This window comes from Carettochelys insculpta, chromosome 1, assembly GCF_033958435.1.
Source record: "Carettochelys insculpta isolate YL-2023 chromosome 1, ASM3395843v1, whole genome shotgun sequence".
In the NCBI taxonomy this organism is placed as follows: domain Eukaryota; kingdom Metazoa; phylum Chordata; order Testudines; family Carettochelyidae; genus Carettochelys; species Carettochelys insculpta.
The window spans coordinates 377021444-377043000 of NC_134137.1; the positions used below are offsets into that span (position 1 = coordinate 377021444).

Sequence of the window (21557 nt, forward strand, 5' to 3'; positions counted from 1 at the left end):
ATTTAACACAGTGCGCTCTCTCCAAGGAGCCTAGAGAGTCAACAAAAATGCGAAACTGAATCTAAACAGATGGGCCTGGACCAAACCGTGTATCTTAACATGGTTAAAATCTGGGGAATTTTGGACCTAGATCTGAGTTTTGTGGTTAACACTTTATCTCTGCAATTGGTCAAATGAAAACCAGGAGCCAGACATCTCGGAACACTGGGAAAACAGCTGGATTTTGTAACTCAAATCCATTCCTACTAGATAAAGATCCTTCTTCCACAACTGAAGAACAGCCACCTAAGGCAAGCTGCAATGCTGGTGGAGGAGGAGCACTTTATTTATTTGTTTATGTATTTATTTTAAGGAAACGAAAGGTGTAAGGAAGCACATAGCCAATAGAAACTACCAGGAAAGTCAGCCAAACACATTCTGTACTAGAGAATTATGCTTAGAATATTAGGGCCAGCACCCTAATCTTTGTAACAGAGGTCATGTAATCATTAACGACTCAAGTCCATTAACTGACCAGATCCAAACCCGCTTAGCTTAATGAGTTCACAGCCCAAGGCACAATAGCTGTGGACTGAAAACATTTGTTTTTCTCTCCAATTAGACAATATTCAGTGAGTTCACTGAGTTTGCCCTCCTGGACTCTAAAACAATGAACTTGGTTGCTAAGACACCGAACCCTGGAATTGGAGGACAGAGCTCAAGTTCATACACTGGCAAGCAGTGCATCTCATCATCCCTACAATAAAGATCATTACCTTCCAGTTTTTGGATCTCCTCAGCTGACACTTCTAATGTTTCATCCGAGAGAGAGGCAACCTGAATGACCTGCAGGAAACAATAATAAACCTGGTACAAGTGTCTTGGAGCTGCGACAGAAGCACTGGCTTTGCAAAGATTCAGAGCATTCTGCAAATCAGAACCCAGGCAAGGCAGGACACTCACTCTGTTAGGCCCACGTCTTGGATGTGACTCTATGCCCCATGTCACATAGATGCCTTATCTCTTAAGTAAAATAAAAGGACACTCAGCTTTAGAAGAAAGAGACCCAAATATTTGACAAAAGTATCCCTTAAAAACACTGAATGTAATAAAAATCATAGTGTGTTCTGACATTTATAGAACTTTACCCCAAAATTGTGATCTACACTTTGCAGAGTCTACACTACCTTAGAGGAAAAGAGTTACAGCATTAATCTGCAATTGTGCAAGATGCTGTAGTTAATATAATATAGTGCTTTCATAAATTAGAGCCCAGTCCTCACTCATGCACGTAATCCTAATGAAGACAGTGGAACTAATCCTATGTAAGGACTGAAGGACGGGGCCTCTACTAAAGCAAATGTATGTTCTACTTTAGGAAGGAGAGGCAAAGGAGTCTTTTCCTTTCAGGTTTTTACCAGTTACCTTGACACAAGGTAGTTCCAAGCTCTTGGCCTTCTATATTTTTAAACCATGGTTTGTTTCACTTTTTAATATTTTGCTTCATTTGACATGTTGTGTTTTTCCACTAAGAAACGCTCAAAATGCCCTTAACTTAAAGGTTGGCGGGTTGTTATCATTTATGATTCAACCAGGCATTACATGCTGGGACTGATTTGTTTAAACCAGCATCATATCATATTCAAATGATATTCCATACAGCCCCATTCCTTAGGGAATCTCTAAGCACCTTACTAAGGGTGAGAGCATTCTAACACTAATTTGGAATCCCCACTTTAGGAGATCTAAGTGTTGATGACACAGTTTCCACTGACATCAATTGAAGTAAAAGGTGTGCAGCACCTCTGAAAATGATGGCCTCAGTGATTTACTTTCTATAAAACACAAATGTGCAGAGTGGGGGGAAAATGACAGTCTGTTTGCCAGACCAAGCTTCAAGTGCAATAAAAAATAACATCAGACATAATATAAGAGGCATGCTAACAAGAACCTAATCAGAAACAGCCAGGGGAAAATAATCATACGTACCAGTTGGGCAAAAGTAGTCACTTTCAGCCTCTTGAATAGCTCATCTTTTTTATATCTGTAATCTTTAATGAAAAGAAAGAGAGTATGTATTTTCCCACATCTATTTACAGCACCTAAATTATGAGAACTAGCAAGAGCCATTATCATAGCACCAAACATGTGAAGTGACTAGATTTTCTGGGTGACGCGGGTTGCTGTAATGGATGGAAAAGTTGGAATAAACTTGAAGAACCAACAGAATTTACACCTAGGACAGATACTGTCCTAATATATACTTCTCAAGGGAGACTGGGCTGAGCTATTTCCACTACCGCAGAGCAGAAAAAGTTCACAAATTCAGCACTCCTCCAACAGGTACGGTAAGACAGGACACTGCACCAGCCAGACTCCTTCCCTGCAGCCTCCCTTAACTCTGGTGTGCTAATCTCCCCAGCTATTTTGTTTCAAGCCCATTGCTGCTGCAAAGCCTCTTAAGTTACAGACAAGGCCTCTATGACCTGAATTTTTATCCCACGTACTGTTTATAGCAATTAGAATATAAGTATTCTGAGATGGACCCATTCCCAAAGTTTAAGAAGCTGCTGTGTTCAAGTAACAAATTTGCATACTACAATCAGCTGGTTAAAATGCTTCAGGTCATTCTACTTCGTTTTGAATAAAAGTCAAATCTAGGACTCCATTCCATAGTCGTACAGGCAAAACCACAGAGAAGTGTGATTCTCACAAGGCACTAGATTACAGGTAAGTGTGAACACTGTACAGTTCTGAAGTGGATATTGCATTCATGGATGGAGCCCTTGTTACCAGAAAGATATTGTACTAATTGTGTGGAAGGACTTGGAAGGCAGACAAATAGAGACAAAAGCGAGCAGAGGTATTGGCTTACAGAGGAAGATTAACAGAGCTAAACATAGGCCATCTGGAAAGAGATGACTGAAGACAGGCAATGTACCAGTAGACAGACGTGTGAGAAGTATCCTCAACAAGGAGAGGAAGAATTCTTTAGTGTGATACCAGAGAAGTAGTGGGGTGAAGATAAGAGTGGAAAATGTAAGAGGAATATCAGGAAAAACACCTTGCTGTGAATCTGTTAAGATGTGAAAGTCTCCCAGGTGAAGCTGTCACAGCCTCATTCTTTGGGGCTGTGTCTACACGTGCCCCAAACTTCGAAATGGCCATGCAAATGGCCATTTCGAAGTTTACTAATGAAGCGCTGAAATGCATATTCAGCGCTTCATTAGCATGCGGGCGGCAGCGGCGCTTCGAAATTGATGAGCCTTGCCGCCGCGCGGCGCGTCCCGACGGGGCTCCTTTTCGAAAGGACACCACCTTCTTCGAAGTCCCCTTATTCCCATGAGCTCATGGGAATAAGGGGACTTCGAAGTAGGCGGGGCCCTTTCGAAAAGGAGCCCCGTCGGGACGCGCCGCGCGGCGGCAAGGCTCATCAATTTCGAAGCGCCGCTGCCGCCCGCATGCTAATGAAGCGCTGAATATGCATTTCAGCGCTTCATTAGTAAACTTCGAAATGGCCATTTGCATGGCCATTTCGAAGTTTGGGGCACGTGTAGACACAGCCTGGGACATTTAAAACAAGACAGAACAGGGCACTGGAGACTTTGCAATATGGAACAACCCTGCATTGGCAGAGGAGATACAATAGATGCCCTAGTAAGGCTTCACCATCTCTAGAATTTGCTACTGTTAAAAGTGATTCTGCATGTGACTTTTTATCTTTTTTATTTACCTAGAGCATAGTTGGCTTGTGGAACTCCTTGCCAGAGGACGTTGTGAAGACCAGGACTTCAGTAGGGTTCAAAACAGAACTAGATAAATTCATGAAGGTTAGGTCCATTGATGGTTATTAGCCAGGATGGATAGGAATGGTGTCCCTAGCCCCTGTTTTTCAGAGGCTGGAAATGGAGGACAGGATAGAAATCACTAAGTGACTACCTTTTCTGTTCAGTACCTGGGGGGCATCTGGCATTGACTACTGTCGGAAGATAGATAGAGATGGGAGAGGAGGGAAACCTTGCATTACCAGTTGCCTACAGAGACATCATTCTCCAGGTTATCTTCAACCTGAGTGTCACAGGAAACAGACCCAATTTGCACGCATAATTGAAACATCCCCTATTGCTGCTATTTGCTTTCTCTCAAACACGCAGTTTCTGAGGGAGCTTTGGCTGAGCCATTTCCACTACCATAAAACAGGAAGAGTCTACAAATTCAGCATCCTGCCCTATTGTTAAACATGTTAAACAGGTCTGTTCAAACATGGAGAGTAACTACAAGGTGTTAAGAGCCCCATGCTGGTCTGTGCCGAAGTGGAGCAGAAAAACAAAAAATGCAGATGTAAAGCTTTGAAACCCTCTTACAAAGGTGACCCTGGGATTCATTAACGTGCCTTCAACACATTGGGTTTAAGGTTTCACACAAAAGATCTGCACACAAGCCCACTCCTGTACAATGAACTGCCTTGGACACATGAAAGATTAAGAATGACCCTTGTGAGACTTTAACCTGTAGTTCCAGCAAAACTAGATGTTTCAAGCTTTATTCCTAGACCATAAAGCTGTCTCCTGCATCTCCATTCTAATTAGCCAGTGCCCCAAAAACCAACGTGACTCTGAATTAATGGAAACAGCTTTCTTCTGAACAGCCCACTTCTCTTGCCAATACAACAAAACTCAAAACCCCTAAAGACAATGTAATTTGTCTCTCCAGGCTGATATCCTCAGCCATGGCTCTGAGACAGAATGTCAGAATCCATTACCTGGATGAAAGAAGCAAAAATAACAAAGCTCAACTATAGTCCTAAGAAAAACACTACGAAAACTTATGTATAAAAGTCAATGGCTCCTCATATTTTTATCCTAATGACTAGCAATTAAATATTGCAACTACTGGATGTTTAACCTTCTTCAAACTGGGTTTATTTATACAAAGAGCTATCACAAATCTTTATGATTTCATTCTACCCCATAGCTGTTAGACTTCCTGTATGAATTCAGAGGATTATCACTTTTACCAAATCTGTATTTAAATTAGCAAATAATATCAAATATTTTGTTGAGGACTTACCCAGAACATTAGAAAGCTCAGGAAAATGCTGCTTCTCATTGCAATAACAACATTACATACCTGGTTCCAACTGGGAAGATCCATTTGGACTTTCTGACATTATGATTCAAGGATTTGGTATTAAACTGTAATTTTTCTATTGAAGATTCACAAAGCCTAGTTTCCCCAGGCTTCAGCAACAAGAGAAACAAGATATATTTAAGAAAGGATCAGATCTTGCACCTACTTCTCTCAAGTCTTTGCTCCAAATGACTGAAATTAGTGTCAGCTATCTTATTAGTTTTGATTTTCCAGCAGGTGTACAGCCTGGCTCTCTCAAATTGCACAAAAGACAGAGAATTGACTGTAGTAGGCATCTAATGCTGTGTCCAACTGGTGTCATCTATCCATGAGAAATCAAGGGAAAAAAATTTCTAAACTGCCTGGGAACACAAGGTACCCATTCAGCACAAATGTGATGAGAAAACATCTACTGTGCTCTAGAACTGGGATTTAAACAAGAAGCCTTCAACAAAAAAGGATTCACAACAGAGTTTAAAACTGAAGACAGCAACACAATAAGATCTGTAGAATAGATAACTACTGGACGGCCATTGCTTTTTACATAGTGAAATCTTAGTCAATTGATCAACAAAAGATGCCATGAAATAAGGTAATTTTCCTTTTCATTTTACCAAGAGACTCACAACTACAAACAAAGACGAGGGAACAAAAAGCAAGAAAACATTTTTTAACCAACTCAAGCTCACTTCTGTGTTACAGAAATGTGATCCCCCTTGCAATGTGAGCTTTAGGATGTCAAAGTGATGTTAAAGGGACAGCATGAAACAGATTTTAAAAACCTGAAAATGGGCATACAAAATCATAATGGCCTTAGTGTTTTGTGATTTTTATTTCATCTCTCAATAAAAGCAGGGTTATATGGAATTAAATAATTTTCCTGACTTCCAATGCACTAACAACAGTGCTACTGACTAGCTTCACTGGAAAACTGAGCGAAATGCAACAGAAAGATACTAATCGGTTAGGCTTTCATCATCTTCAAAATCTAGAGAGTTAAAGAGTTAAAATATGCTGAAGCAAATCCCCCCATCATAATTCCACTCCTTCCATGTTGTTAAAACATAAAGGCGACATGTCCCGCTAAAAGTCTAACTCGATCAGAAACAAGGCTTTAAGTTCAAACACCTAACTTGCTGAAGTAAAAGCAAAAGCCATTTAATGCTAAAGATATAGATAGCAAAAGAAGGTCTCTTAGGCTATGTCTACATGAAGGAAAGTAAGTCAATTGCAGATACCCAGTTCTAGCTACAGCAATTATGTAGCTAGAATTCACGTACCTGTAACTGACTTACCTTGATGTCCTCGCTGAAAAAGGTCGATGAGAGAGTTTTTCCTGTCAACCTCCCTTACTCATTGTGAGATACGAGGAGTACAGGGGTTGACTGACTACCCCAATAAGTCAATTTTATGCATCCCTACCAGATGCGTGAAATCGAACCCTTGAAGATTGACCCAAGCTAGTGCAGAAATAGCCTTAGGTATGCCATTTGCAATTGGCTTAGGTTTACTATGTATAATATAAGTGCATCCTACCACTGCTGAAGAACAGTTTGTCGAGCCTCACTAGCACTGCCTTTGTTGCCCAAGTGTGTGTGATGACACCCTCTAGTGGCCATGGTATACAGATAACTCAGAAAAGAAAGGGCACAGGAAGAACAGAAAAGGTACGACTTTATTTCCAAGATTCTGGGGACAAGCGAGAGCAAGCCAACATATGCCTAAAAACAGAAATTTGGGCATAAATAACACCGGGCCTTTTAAATCAGACCAGGCCGGCTTTAGGATTAAATTTAGACAGCACAACAGGAACAGTGCTGGATTACTAAAATCCCTCATCATCATGTGTGACAATATCAGATTAAACTATGATCATACAGTAACAAAGAGATAAGAATTTAAAAAAATTGGAGGAAGAAATTTGTTAGTTGGAATTCATCTTCAAATTCGACACATTAACGTGGTATAAACAGAGACATCAATTACCACATGCATTACAAGGACCGCTTCCCTTCTTTTGATGCTTGCAATTATCTCAGGCAAGACAATTAATTTCCCCCTGCTCCTCATCCCCCTGTGTCAGTTTTTATTGTAATTTTTTTTGGGTTCTCCGTACTTATAAATGTCAGTTTGTATTGGAAATGGGACAGATCTGATGAAGTGGGCCTTTCCAGCAAAAGCTCATCACCAAATAAATAATTTGATTAGTCTTTAAAGTGCTACATTTCTGCTGTTTTGTTTTGTATGACCATACAGATCATTGTTGCAACCGCTGCTCTACATTTGCCCCAAATCTTGTACAAAGGTGGGCCAAGTGAAGTGTCTATAAAAAGCTTATGATTTGCTGATTCTCTTTATACTATATACAAGCAAGTATCATTTTTGTATTTGAAGTTATGAGCAGTGGCTTTTACTTGTATTTCAAATGTTTGCTCCTGGGAAACATCAACAGGGGGCTTGGCCAGTCTATTGTGAAAGGACGGCTAGTCAGTGAATAGAAGTACTTGACTGAAACCGGGCTTTGGGAGGTCCCTATTTACATCTGGTAAGCTATTCTGTGAATGTTCAGACCAGCATGGGAGCAGTAGCTGCTCCCTGCACAGGACTGAGTCATGCATGGACAGGTGACTTGCTCATGTAACAAACTCAATTTTGTAGCTGTATTTTTCCCATGGAGACCACCAATGAGAGTTCCTTCACATGACCGAGGACACAGAAAGGGCCCTGGAGTTTCCTCCATTTTATCTTCAATCCAGCTCATCACCTCTGGAGGATCTTTGCTGGTGACTGAGGTTTGACAGGACTACCAGCTGATGTATTCCACAGACTTAAGTTAAACCAATAGATTATTCCACTCCTGCTACAAGCCTGCACCAAGAACTTTGCAACTGGCGTATGTATTTGATTCCTTAGAAATTTTAACTCTCATTGTGATGGGGCGCACTGAGCAGGGGTGTGACGGGCCATACCAACCCCGCACTGAGCAGGGGGTTGACAGCCAAGCCTATCCGCTGGAAAAGGCCACGCCCCCAGAGCCCTGCTGGGCATGCTCCAACTGTAGGCCAGGTAAAAAGGCTGAAGAAACCTGGCAGCTGGGGCTGACCAGCAGGGGGGAAGGAGCTTCTGCAGAAGCCCAGGAAACGCGGCCATCCAAGGAGCAGCCCCAGCGACTGATTGGGCGGCAGCAACCGCCTGAGGGGCAGCAGCAACAGCGGTGGCAGCCCCCACTGGAACTGCAGTCCACGGCAGGTACAGCTGGAGGGACCTGAGCAGAGGCGACAGACCATGGGGTAGGAAGCAGCCCAGGGCTGGGGAACCGAGACGGTAACGTGAGTACTCAGCGTGTTGCGGTGGGGATCCCCACTGAGGCTTGTATCTTGCAGCCACCACCAACAGGGCCCTGGGCTGGAGCTTTGTGGAGTGGGTGGGCCCAGGCTCCGCTACCTCCCTGTGAGCTTAAGGCAGGGAGAGGTCTGACTAGGCTGCCGAGGCCTATGAACTGGGACTGGGCCGCCGAGGCCTGACTGGGCTGCAGGGCCCCGCGAACTGGGACTAGGCCTTAGAGGCCTGAGTTGGCCAGGAAACCTGTGAACTGGGACTGGGCTGCAGAGGCCTGACTGGACCGTGGAGCTTCTGAGGAAATTGCTTGTAGGAGGTCTTGCTAGCCAGAGGGGTGAACAGAAGAGCTCTTTGTTACTGGCTTGGTGTGCCTTATAGTGGAGGACCTCCATTCTTGGCGATAAGTAATTTGCCCTGAACTGACACTCTCAAGAATGCCCACAGTTCCCGCTGCATTGTACCAAACCAATCCTGAAATGATCTTTTCCTTCTGCCTTGTACCTGGTCCCTCTCTCCCAGAATCCATCTTCATTTCTCCTCAGTAATGTGGTACGCACCAAACACCTTACTGTTTTTGGATGAATTCCAGGAATTCTCTGCACTGATGCTTTAGTTAAAAGCATAGCTATAGAGGATTTGGTAGTCACAGTGGGGAATTAAAAGTACTCAGTGTAGGAACAGGGTAGACATCCAAAAGAGATTATGGTACACTGTCTCTGCACCACACCCTCTGCACACTTCCAGCTCCTAGGTACAGTTAAGGGATTTGGGCACAGGGTCTCAAGAGCAGATTACACCACTCGCTTCCAAAATGAAAGGGCCAGGAGTCAAACTCACTCTTTGGTGTTGGTGCACACCTTTCAACAAACCCCCTTGAGTTAATCTCCATGTCCCATATATTACTCACTTCTCTTGATCTCTTCCAATTTTTCAATGTATTTGGTCAGGCTGTGTCCTACAACAAAGAACAAACACTTTATAACAGATTATTTTTATACAGTGAGTTTTCAGAACATGAATGTTTGCCTTAAGTAACACTTAAAAAGACTAGATTTTACCAGCCTAGAAACTCCAGCTCCTCTCTTATGATAAGTCTGCCCAATACCAAAAGCAACAAGGAAGGAGTTTCTCCTCTTAATAACTCGCTCTCCTGAGGAGGGAGGCCAGCTGAACAGCGAAATCAGACAGAGAATGGGCTGAATTGCCTCAGCCACAGTATGGGCAGTGCTCAGGAAGTCCAAGCATGTACATATTTGGGAGGGAGAGACTTTGGGAGGATCAGTGACTAGCTCTGATTTAATAGCTGTGCAGTAAGCCAGCGAGCATTCCACTTTGTTTATTAGCAGGATCTGCAGTAAAGTGATACAAAGGCAACAACAGTCTGCCAACCAAAACAGCAGCACGCTTGGAAGTGCTGAGAGGGCTTGTTTGCTGTCTACTGGTTCCATGCAGAATTCCCCTGCCAATTGAAAGCACATGTGGCTTTGGCAGTGCTTTGCAGAATGGAGAAACAACCTTCACAAAAAGATGTTATTTAGGACATCTACAATGTGATTAGCAGAGGAGACTGGGAATCAGAACTTTGGGGTTCTATTCCTGGCTCTGACCCCTACTTAGAACTCATTTTCTCTCTCGTTACTTCTGTGACACAGTGGTAAGTAGGCAGAGTAACTTTTTGACTTCCAGAGTTATTCTTGATTTACACCAGTGTAAGGGATCAGAATTTTCTCCAATACTACTTACTCCTACCTCACCGAGGGACTGAAGCTTAGTTGTTTCACATTTCAATTTAAACTCTAAGGTTTCCTGGGAAGGACTTCTGCCTTTCCACATGTTTGTTGAGTATTCAAAGTGTGTTGTTAAATCATAGAATACTAGAACTGGAAGGGACCTCAAGAGGTCATCGAGTCCAGTTCCTGGCCCCCTTGGCAGCACCAAACACCATCTAGATCATACCCGATAGATGCCTTTCTAACCTGCTCTTAAATATGTCCAGCGATGGAGATTCCACAACCTCCCTACGTAACTTATTCCAGTGTTCAAACACCCTGACAATTAGGAAGTTTTTCCTGATGTCTACCCTAAACCTCCCTTGCTGCAGTTTAAGCCCATTGCTCCTTGTCCTATCCTCAAAGGCCAAGGAGAACAATTTTTCTCCCTTGTCCTTGTAACCATCTTTGAGATACTTGAAAACCACTATCGTGTCCCCTCTCTTCTCTTTTCTAAACTAAACAAGCCCAGGTCTTTCCATCTTCCCTCATAGCTCATGTTCTCTAGATCTTTAATCATTCTTGTTGCCCTTCTCTGGACCTTTTCGAATTTCTCCACATCTTTCTTGAAATGTGGTGCCCAGAACTGGACACAATACTCCAACTGAGGCCTAATGAATGCTGAGTATAGCAGAAAATTACTTCCTGTGTTAGGGCGAACAGGTGATTGCAAACAGGAGGGGTTTTGAAAAGGGAGTTTAGAGGAGAAGTTGAGAGAGGAGGTAGTTCCATTTTTGCATTGTCTAGAACTTTTATGCAATAAGCTATAACCCAAACTACCACATTGAGTTTGCATGACTGTTAACATTTTGATTTCTGAGTGCAGGTGATTTCAGTTTCAATTACTGTGGCAGTTGAGACTGTGTGTCTGAGGGGGTTGGAATCTTTTTGATCCCTTGTTCCCTTGATTGCCTTTGATCAGACTCAGGATCAGCCTTCTCCTGTGTTACTAATCAGGGGGAGGCCTGACTGAGGTTTGCAGGCCTTAAAAGCCAGAGTTGGAGCAATCAGGGGAGCAAAATGGGCAGGGGCTGCAGACAGGTCAGTTTTAAGAGGAAATTTGACAGAGGGGTTCCATTATAGTTAGGAAGACCCACAACATGTGTGTCAGCACTGCTTTGGTCTCCTCTACCTGCACCATAGTCAGACAGACCTCCTGACCAGGGATTTCTCTACCCAGACCCTGGTGTGGTTTTGCAGGGACTGTGATTTGCAATTCCCACCTACCGAAGTCCAGGGTGGGGAGACCATCCAATGTGGAAGGTGTCTGACAAAAGCTCTCAGCAATTTCTGGATAGTATTCATGTGGCAACAGCTGAGGTTAAGATAGCTGTCCCACCACAAAAGAGTGCTGACACACCATCAGTGGAGATGGCTCGGGGGGACATTGGCAGCTGATCACTTTTGGCAGCAAGCAATGCACTACTTCTGCTCCCAATCCTCCCACTGTGGTACTGGGAAACCGTTACGCATTCTGGATATGGGAGATACATGAGGAATCACCCCCTACAGGTGAATCAGAGAAGCCTTGTACCCCCAAGGCTGGGAGGTCTACTGCTACCACTGAGAGAGAAACGTAGGGTCGTGGTGGTAGGAGAATCTTCTGAGGGGGACAGAGGCACCCATCTGTCCCTGGACATGTCATCCTGAGAGGTATGCTGCCTGCCTGGAGCCTGTATCGGAGGCGTTGACAAGGATTATCTGGCCTACTATTACCCCACACTACTCATCCATGTACGCACAAACGATACTGCAAGGTGTAACCTTGAGCAGATCAAGTGTGACTACAGGACTCTGGGAGTATGGGTTAAGGAGTTGAGAGCACAGGTGGTGTTCTCCTCAATACTTCCCGTCCGGGGTAGGAGCCCAGGGAGAGACAGGTGCATTCTGGAGGTGAATGCCTGGCTGCGAGGATGGTCTTGCCAGGAGTGCTTTAGCTTCCTTGATCATGGGATGCTGTTCCATGGAGGACTGCTAAGCAGGGATGGAATTCACCTTTCAAGGAATGGGAAGGACCTATTTGGATCGAGACTGGCTAACCTAGTGAGGAGGGCTTTAAACTAGGTTTGATGGGGACAGGTGACCAAAGCCCACAGGTAAGTAAAAGACCTGGGAGTTGGGTTGGAAATGGGAGGGATGATGGGCTATAATAGCAGAGAGAAAAAGAGGGACTTGGTGAACTGGGGGGCAAAAGCAAATCAGTATCTTAGATGCCAATATACAAATGCAACAAGCATGGGTAATAAGCAGGAAGAACTTGAAATCCTAATAAACACAACTATGATAACTGGCATCACAGAAACTTGGTGGGATAATACACAGGATTGGAATATTTGTATAGAAGGGTACAACTTACTCAGGAAGCATAGGCATGATAAACAGGGAGGAGGTGTTGCCTTATAGATCAAAAATGTGCACACCTGGACTGAGGTGAAGATGGATGCAGGAGGCAGACGTGATGAGAATCTCTGGGTTAAGTTAAAAGGGGTAAAAAAAAAAAGTGATGTTGTGACAAGGGTCTACTACAGACCACCTAGCTAGGTAGAAGAGGTGGATGAGTCTCTCTAAACAATTAACAAAAGTATCCAAAACATAGGACTTGGTGGTGATGGGGGACTTCAACTATCCAGACATATGTTGGGAAACTAACACATCAAGGCACAAAATATCCAGAAAGTTTTTGGACTGCATGGATGATAATTTTTTATTTCAGAAAGTGAAAAAAGCCACTGGGGGGAAGCAGTTCTAGATTTGATTTTAACAAATAAGGAATAACTCATTCAGAATTTGAAAGTAGCTTGGGAGAAAGTGACCTTGACGTCAGAGTTCATGGTTCCAAGCAATAGTGAAAGGGAGAACAGCAAAATAGAGACAATAGATTTCATGAAAGAAAATTCTGAACTCAGAGCTGGTATGTAAGGTCCCATGGGAAGCAAGATTAAGAGAAAAAACAACTGAAGAGAGTTGGCAGTTTTTCAAAGGGATATTATTAAGGGCCCAAAAGCAAACTATACCACTGCGTAGAAAAGCTGGAAAGTATGGTAAAAGACCACCTTGTCTTAGCCACGACATCTTGCATGATCTCAAAATCAGAAAGGAGTCACATAAAAAGTGGAAAGGAGGAGAAATTACAAAAGATGTATATAAGCAAACGACGCCTGTATGCAGGGGAAAGATTAGAAAGGCCAAGGCACAGAACAAGCTCAAATTAGCTAGAGACAAAGGGTAACAAGAAGTTATTCTATAAATATATTAAAAGCAAGAGGAAGACCAAGGAAGACCAAGGACACTACTCAGTGAGGAGGGAGAAACAATATTAGGAAACTTGGAAATGGCAGAGGTGCTCAGTGACTTCTTTGTTTCGGCCTTCACCAAGAAGGCCGATGCAGAAATGCCTAACATAATGAATAGTATCGGAGGGGTAGCCGTGTTAGTCTGGATCTGTAACAGCAATGAAGCGTCCTGTGGCACCTTATAGACTAACAGAAAAGTTTTGAGCATGAGCTTTCGTGAGCACAGACTCACTTCATCAGATGCTGGACAGCATCGCAGGGTTCAGGCGGCTCAGGCTGGCAGCTGGCCCCAGCAGCGTGGGGCTTGGGCAGTTTGGGTGGTAGGTGGGCAGCTGGCCCTGGCAGCGTGGGGCTTGGGTGGGTGGCTCAGACACCTGGCCCACAGCTGGAGCGGGTGGGTGGTGGGTGGGCAGGTGTTCCCAGCAGGGCAGGGCTCAGGCAGCTGGCAAACAGGCAGGCAGCTGGCCCGGGCAGCTGGTGGGTGGCTGGCTGGCACCAATGGTGTGGAGCTCGGGCGGGTGGCTCTAGCAGTGCAGCTCTGGGGCGGGCAGGCAGCTGTTGCGGTCAGCTCTGGTGGCCCACAAGGGGCCCAGAAAAACTACTTGTGCTTGTTTTTAATTGTAAACAACATTTTATAACAAGTGTTTGTGTTTCTTTTTAATTATGAATTGAATTTTTTGTTAAAAGGGGGTTGGATGATGATAAAGAAGAGGTGAGGGGCATGAGGTTTTCTCAAAAATCAAAAGGGGGGGGCATGATGCTGAAAAGTATGGGAATCACTGGTTTAGAGGGTAAAATACATAAAGAGCAAGTTAAAAATTAGTTATAAAAATTAGATGCCTTCAAGTCACCACGGCCTGATGAAATGAGTCCTAGAATACTTAAAGAGCTGATAGAGGAGGTCCTGGAAGTCAGGAGAGATTCCAGAAGACTGGAAAAGGGCAAACATTGTGCCCATCTATAAAAAGGAGAAAAAAGAACAACTGAGGAAACTACTGACCAGTCAGTTTAACTTCTATGTTGGGAAAGATAATGGAGCAAATAATTAAGGAATTCGTCAGCAAACATCTGGATGAAAATAAGGTGATAGGTAACAGTCAGCTTGGTTTTGTAAAAAACAAGTCATGCCAGATCAATCTGATAGCTTTTTTGACAGGATAAACACTTACCATGATCCACCTAGTCAACTAAATAGTTTAGAGAGTTTCTGTCTGTTCAAAAGCTCCTTCTAAACAGTAAGAGCTAGGACCACCAAATTTAGTATCTGACTTTCTTTTATCATAATTTAAAGCAAAGTAAGGTTTCAATTGTGCCAGGAAAATGGGATGTACCAGGAAGGGATTGCTTCTCCATAAAACCATACAGAAAAGAGACAATCTCCAGGCAGTTGAAAAGGGCTGGCTGGGGTTGTGTCCCCTATTACCTTCAGGGTCTGCCCCAGTCCTGAGCCTCCCACCCCGCCAGGAGCCGTTTTAGGAGAGGAGGGTTAAGGGCTAAAGCTCCTCCTGCTCACCCCCAATTCATATGGGAACATTTTTGGCTGCTCCCCTTCATCAGGAGTGAGGGAACAGTGCAGTTTGATCCATTCATCACTCTGGCTGGGGAGTGCAGGAGGCAGATGAACCTGGACCTGCTCCAGTGGGGAACATGTATCCCTCTCCCAGCCATGCCCTCTGTAGCTACCACAACCACAGAGGTGCTCCTCAATTGGTTCCAAGCTGCTGCAGTGAGAAAGGTTTGGGGTCGTCCTCTCTCCCCAGGGCAGCCTGCATACTGAACCTCTATCACCCCACCCCCATCCCACAGCGATGATGTAAATGAAACACAAATTATCACTTTATTTTCCAAAAAACACAACATTAATTGAGTTAAGGACCCAAGCAATGACAGGTAAGTCTTCCAGTTTATAACAAATATCTAACATGTCTGGAACTCCTCAAACAGTTACAGTTTATGCCATCATGGTGAATAGTCTCAAAGAGGTCGCCATGTTAGCCTGTATCTTCAAAGATATTCATTAGGATTCTTCAGATCTGCAGTGAGTCTGTCCCACAAAAACTCATCACCTAATAAATTATATTGTTAGTCTTTTAGGTACTACAGGACTGCTTTTTTGTTTTGAGTTTATACCATGACAGCAAGAGCAAGCCTGATCTCCATTAGGAGAATATTCTCAGGTGGGTAGCTATGTTAGTTTGTGGCTTCACAAATAACAAGCAGTCCTGTAGCACCTTAGAGATTAACCAGTGTATTAGGTCATGAACTTTTGTGGGTAAGACCCACTTCCTCGGAACCAAGAGAATGGCTGCATCTACACTTGCATTCCTCTTTCGAAGGAGGTATGAAAATCAAAAATGCAAATGAGGTGCAGATTTGCATATCTGGTACCTCCTTTGCACATTCTTCTTTCAAAATAGCTTCATATGAAAGAAGAAAACCAGTGTAGACACTGCTCTTTTGAAAGTAAACCCCATCTTCAAAAGGATCCTTCTTCCCATAAAAAAGGGAAGAGGGATTCTTTTGAAGATGGGGTTTACTTTGGAAAGAGCAGTGTCTACACTGGTTTTCTTCTTTCACAAGAAGCTATTTTGAAATAAGAAAGGCAAATCTGAACCCTTTTGCATTTTTGATTTCCTTCATTTCCATACCTCTTTTGAAAGAGGAATGCAAGTGTAGACACAGCCAATATGTTTTAATTTCATTCAGAGGGCTGGTCTCCACTTAAACCATTGGATGAACCAATTACGCTGGCTAGGGTATGAAAAAATTCACATCCCCTGAGAGACATAGTTAAGTTGATCTAAGTTTGCGTTGTAGACACCAGAGAGTCAATAGACATAGCAACTGCTTTCTGAGGGGATGGATTAACTACAGTAATGCAAACCTCTTTCCACTGCCATACCAAACATCTACAGCAGATGCAGTGTAGACAGACCCATAGGGTGAGGGCTGGTCCTAACTATATTGCCCAGGTTTATGAAAAATTCCATGTCCTATGCCATGTAATTGAGCCAACCAAAGCTTAGGTTTAAGAACTTCTCAGTCAATGGAAGAACTCTTCCACAGGGTTCCTGAGATGGAAAGGGAACTACTGAAGGTTAAGCAATATAGTCCTGTTTCCATGATAATCAGTGTAACTTGGGCTACGTCTGCACTAGGCATAGCAGATAACAGCTGATATGCAATTTTAGCTAAGCCAATTATGTAGCTAAAATCGACTTTTCAGATGTTGACTTCCATGCCTGTCTTCATGGAAGAAGGTTGACGGGAGCATGCCTCCTGTCGACCTTCCTTAATCCTCGCAGCTCAGGAAGAGTTACAGGGCCAACACTGACCCTGGGAAGCACTGTTTCGTACATGCACAAAACGGCGCCCTGGAAGGTCAACCCTGAGTGGTCAATCTTCCATGGTAATGTAGATGTAGGCTTATTTGCTGCTTTCTAAATCCTTCAGAGAAGTGAAAGTAAGACTATTATTATCTTGACTGTTGAAATGCCCTGTTAAGCAAACAATAAAGATACAAAACAGGCTTAGGTGAGAAAGGCCTCAAGAAGACGATGACTTCTGGGAGTACATGGAGGTTCTGATGGGGGGAATTTGAGACAAAAGAGATGAGATGGCAGAGGAAAAGAATTGGGAGGTGTGGTTAGGCTTTCGGATTTACTCCCAAGACAAGATCTGCAATGGGCTGAAAAGGTAGATCAAAAGGGCACTCATAAAAGTTCAGTCTTTTATGCATTTGTTAACTGAAACTAGCATGTGGTCAAGAAGTGACTGTGAAATCTGGGTTGCTTTAACACAGCAATAGCTGAAGAAATTGAAAACTCATTCCCTTAGCTTACCACTTGGCTAATTCTTTACCTGCCGTTTGTTGCTTAAATTGTATTGCTTTTAACATTCCTACCTATTATACTCATTTGAGGGAGAAGCACTGGGGAGCATCTGCCATGGAAGCAGCATCCACGACCGTTTAATAACACCAAAAGATAAGAGGACCAAGGATAGACTCTTAAGAATCCAGAGGCGGCTAGTTCCACCATTAGCTATTAGCCAAAATGGTCAGGGATGCAACCTTATATTCTGGGCATCCCTAAGTCTATGAATGCCAGATGGTGGAACAGGATGGATGAGTTCATGACTGCTCTGTTCTGTTCATTCCCTTTGACAAATCTGGCATTTGCCATTGCCGGAAACAGGATACTGGACTAGATGGACTATTGATATGCCCCAGTTTGGCCATTGTTATGTTCTTATGAAAGGGGAAATGAAAAACTGGAACACAAGACCAGGAATCAGGAGATCTGGGTTTTAGTCCCAGCTTTGCTTCCATTTTACTGTGACCTGAATGTTCTGTGCCGCAGTTTCCACAAAACATAAAATGGAGTATATGCACACCTAGTACAAATGCAGAGTTCTAACAGGACGTGTTTGGGCACCTGTTTGAGGATGTAAACAGCTAAAAGGGACGTATGACCATAACTTGTATAGTCAGCGACATGGTAACTTATCTGCCCATCCCCTTTCCCCCAGCTGTGCATTTACTTTAGAAGAAACCACTGTAATCTAGTTTGACCTGCTGTTCTAACACATGCCACACACAGAACGTCTCCAGAACAAATCCTGTTTGAACTTGACCACATAGATACACTAGCATTATAGCTACTACTCCAGAGTTTTCAAGAACCATCACTCAATAGTAACAGAGAGGTAGCTGTGTTACTCTGTACAGTAAAATGTCAAAATGCGTGATTTTGAGTTGCGCTTAATTCGTATTAATGAGAGTTAAGCACAACTCGAAGTCTCACTTCTCCCTGGCAATGGTTCAAACCCCACTTTGGTTCACCACCTAAGAACAGCTCCGGCTCACCACCCCCACACGTGACTCCGGCTAAATCTTCCCCAACCTGGCTCAACTCCCCCAGCCCCGGTTCAAACCCACTGTGTGCAGCCCCAGTTCACAAAGCGAGCACAGCTCTGGCTCACCAACCCTGCGCGTAGCTCTAGCTTACCAACCCCTGCCATGCGCAGCTCCAGTTCAGCTACACGCCCCTAACGCACACCAAGCTTAACCCCCCTGCCCACTCCCACCACCTCAACCCACTGTGAGGCTTAACCCGCCCCAACTACCCCCTAACCCCAGGACTTACCTCTCAAAAGGAGCTCCAGGTGCTCCTGCTGCTTCCCTGGCTGCAGAAGGTGTGTTCTGCCAGGGGAAACCCGCCCGTCCCCCACCAGCTTACACAAAATTCGAGTTAGGCAGGGGTGTGTAGGAATTCAACCCTCATGTAAATCGAGGCACTACTGTATTCTAACAAAACAAAACAGCAGTCATGTAGCACTTTAAAGAAAAATAAATAAATCATTTTGTTAGTCTTTAGAGTGCTAAATGACTGCTGTTGGGTGGATCATGGCTATTAAATGACTGCTAAGATAGAGCAGAGGGTAACATGACATATCTACAAGTATTCAAATGGTGAAAAAACAAGACAAGAAAATAATTTTGGATGGTCCGCTGGGACATAACTAGTGGTACTGGAATGAAAATTAGGTAGCAAAAGCTTAGTTTGTATAATCAGGAGAAACCCTAATAGGCACTTATTAGCTGGTGGCATAATTTACAAGGGAGAGTAGTGGAAACATCATTATGTAAGACACTTAAAAAAATTATTAGACAAGTCACATGAAACACACAAAAATAATCTTGTGCAAGCAAGGAAAAGGGCAGGGAAGTGGAAGGGAGAAATGCAGCAGGTGCCTTTAAAACACTAGCTTTAATTCCAAATCACAGGTAAAACAATAGGTTTTATAAAAAGGATACACTAGAAAACTCAGGCCCAAGAATTTTACGGGGCATTGTTAGCTCAGGGGTCTGACATCAACTGCAGACAGGTGAGAGGTTCCAGTTATGACCAAAGATTTGAAGTTATTTCAGTGCACAATTTAAATAGCTGGTTGAACACAGGCACTTTAACGCAACACACTCTGGTACAATTTGACATCTGATTAGCTGACTCTCACACAAGGCGATATTTTCACTTACCTGTGTCAAGGCGAGATTTTATATGTTGATATTTAGGATTCTGTGGAATTCTTTTGGTTAAACACTGTTTAGGGGGAGAAAAAGAAAAAAAAAAGAACAGGTGTTGACTATGTAGCCATGTACTGGCTGAAGGTGCTGCAGCCCCTTAGAATATTTCAGCGAGTCACTCTAGAAGGGGCCTGAACAGCTGCAGAAAGAAAATATGCATAGGGGGACAGAGACAAACAGAGAAAGCCAGAACTCATTTTAAACAGCCTCTGTCAGCAGGCAGGGTTATTTGATAGTGAAACACCAGGCAAGATTAAGTTTTCTAAGGGCTGGATAATGAGCAGTGGCTTTAGCACCTGCAGGCCAGGGCCCTAGGCAAAGGGGGCCTTGTAAAAAGGGGTTTTAGAGCCTGCAGACCAGGGCCCCAGGCTGAGTGGGCACTGCAAAAAGATGTAGACTTTTGTGGCCTGGAGATCTTTTTGCAGGGGCCCCTTTAGGCCAGGACTGGGTTACAGCCAAGAAGGTCCCTTTCTTGCAGGTATATCTTCACTACATGGAAGACTGACCCTGCTGTGGTCGATCTTCTGGAGTTTGATTTAGCATGCCTAGTAGGGATGCGCTAAATTGAACTTACGGGGCACCTGCAGCAGTACTCCTGTTCCCCATTACGAGTAAGGGAAGTTGACAGAAGCACATGCTTAGCAGAGGTGGCACAGAAAGCCGAATTAAGGTATGTTGACTCAAGCTATATAATTAACACACCTGGAATTGTGTACAGGTTGAACTGCTCTCATCTGGCACCCTTGAGACCTGACCGGTGCCAAATGAGAGAATTTGTCAGAGGACAGGAGGTCAATATTTTCTAGCAGCATTACCAACACTTCCACTGCTTACTGGGCTCTTAAGTATCAGAGAGGTAGCTGTGTTAGTCTGCAGCTTGGAGAACAACAAGAAGTCCTGTGGCACCTTATAGACTAACAGATATTTTGGAGGATAAGCTTTTGTGGGCAAAGACCTGCTTCATCAGATGCATGAGTGGGGGGTGGTTTCAGAGGGGTATTTACAGAGCGGGGTCCCAGTAAAAGGGAGGGCCAGAGCTGACAAGGTCTATTCAGTCAGGGTGGAAAAGGCCCATTATCAGCAGTATGTATGAAGAGAGGAAAAAGCAGGTCAGATAAGATGGGGGGATATGGCCCATTGTCAGTCAATGTGGAGATGTTAACACCAAGGGCAGAGAAGCTCCTTTTGTAAGGTAATAGAGAGAAAGCTGTGCTAGTCTATATACCATCAAAACAAAAAAGCAGTCCAGTAGCACTTTAAAGCCTAACAAAATAATTTATTATTAAGTGTACAGTCTGTTCTGATATGGCTATGGTCTGAAGAAATGGGTCTGTCCCACAATAAATTATTTTGTTAGGCTTTAAAGTGCTACTGGACTGCTTTTTTGTTTTTCCTTCTGTAAGGTGCGAGCCACTCCCAGTCTCTGTTTAATCCTTGGTTAATGGAGTCAAATTTGCAAATAAATTGCAGCTCAGATTTCTCTCTCCATTTGATTTTTGAAATTTCTTTGTTTCAGGACTTAAATCTGCTACCAAGTGTCCAGGGAGATTGAAGTGCTCTCCCACAGGCTTCTGTACATTGCCGTTCCTGATGTCTGATTTATGGCCATTTATTCTTTTACACAGAGACTGTCCAGTTTGGCCAATGTAAATTGCAGTGGGGCATTGCTGGCACATGGGCTCTTAAGGGACATTTGGGCGGAGTGAGAAAATTGCAGCTAAATAACAGCACAGAACACGCAGAGCCAGGACTGGTGGCTGGAAACAAACTTTATGGACTCACGGGAAATTTGGTCACACCCATTATAAGTGGTTGTCTGGCTAACGAAAATCATGCCAGATTACAGAGTTTGCTGGATGAGAGAGTTCCAGATTAGAGTGGTTCAACCTGCACCTTAACTTGACCTTCTGCTGTAGTGGAGACTTGCCCTTAATCTGGCCCCGAAGCCCTGGCATAGAG

General features: G+C 43.7%; 1 protein-coding gene across 1 annotated transcript in view; it reads right to left on the minus strand.

Moving 5' to 3' along the window:
• CEP41 (centrosomal protein 41) overlaps positions 1–21557 on the minus strand; it is a 34753-nt gene that overhangs the window by 12209 nt on the left and 987 nt on the right. The window contains exons 2-5 of the mRNA XM_074984207.1: positions 19551–19614; positions 9356–9403; positions 1969–2030; positions 756–825 (exon numbers count right to left, since the gene is read on the minus strand). Of these exons, the coding sequence (XP_074840308.1) occupies positions 756–825; positions 1969–2030; positions 9356–9403; positions 19551–19614 (244 nt within the window). The remainder of the gene's footprint in view (positions 1–755; positions 826–1968; positions 2031–9355; positions 9404–19550; positions 19615–21557) is intronic.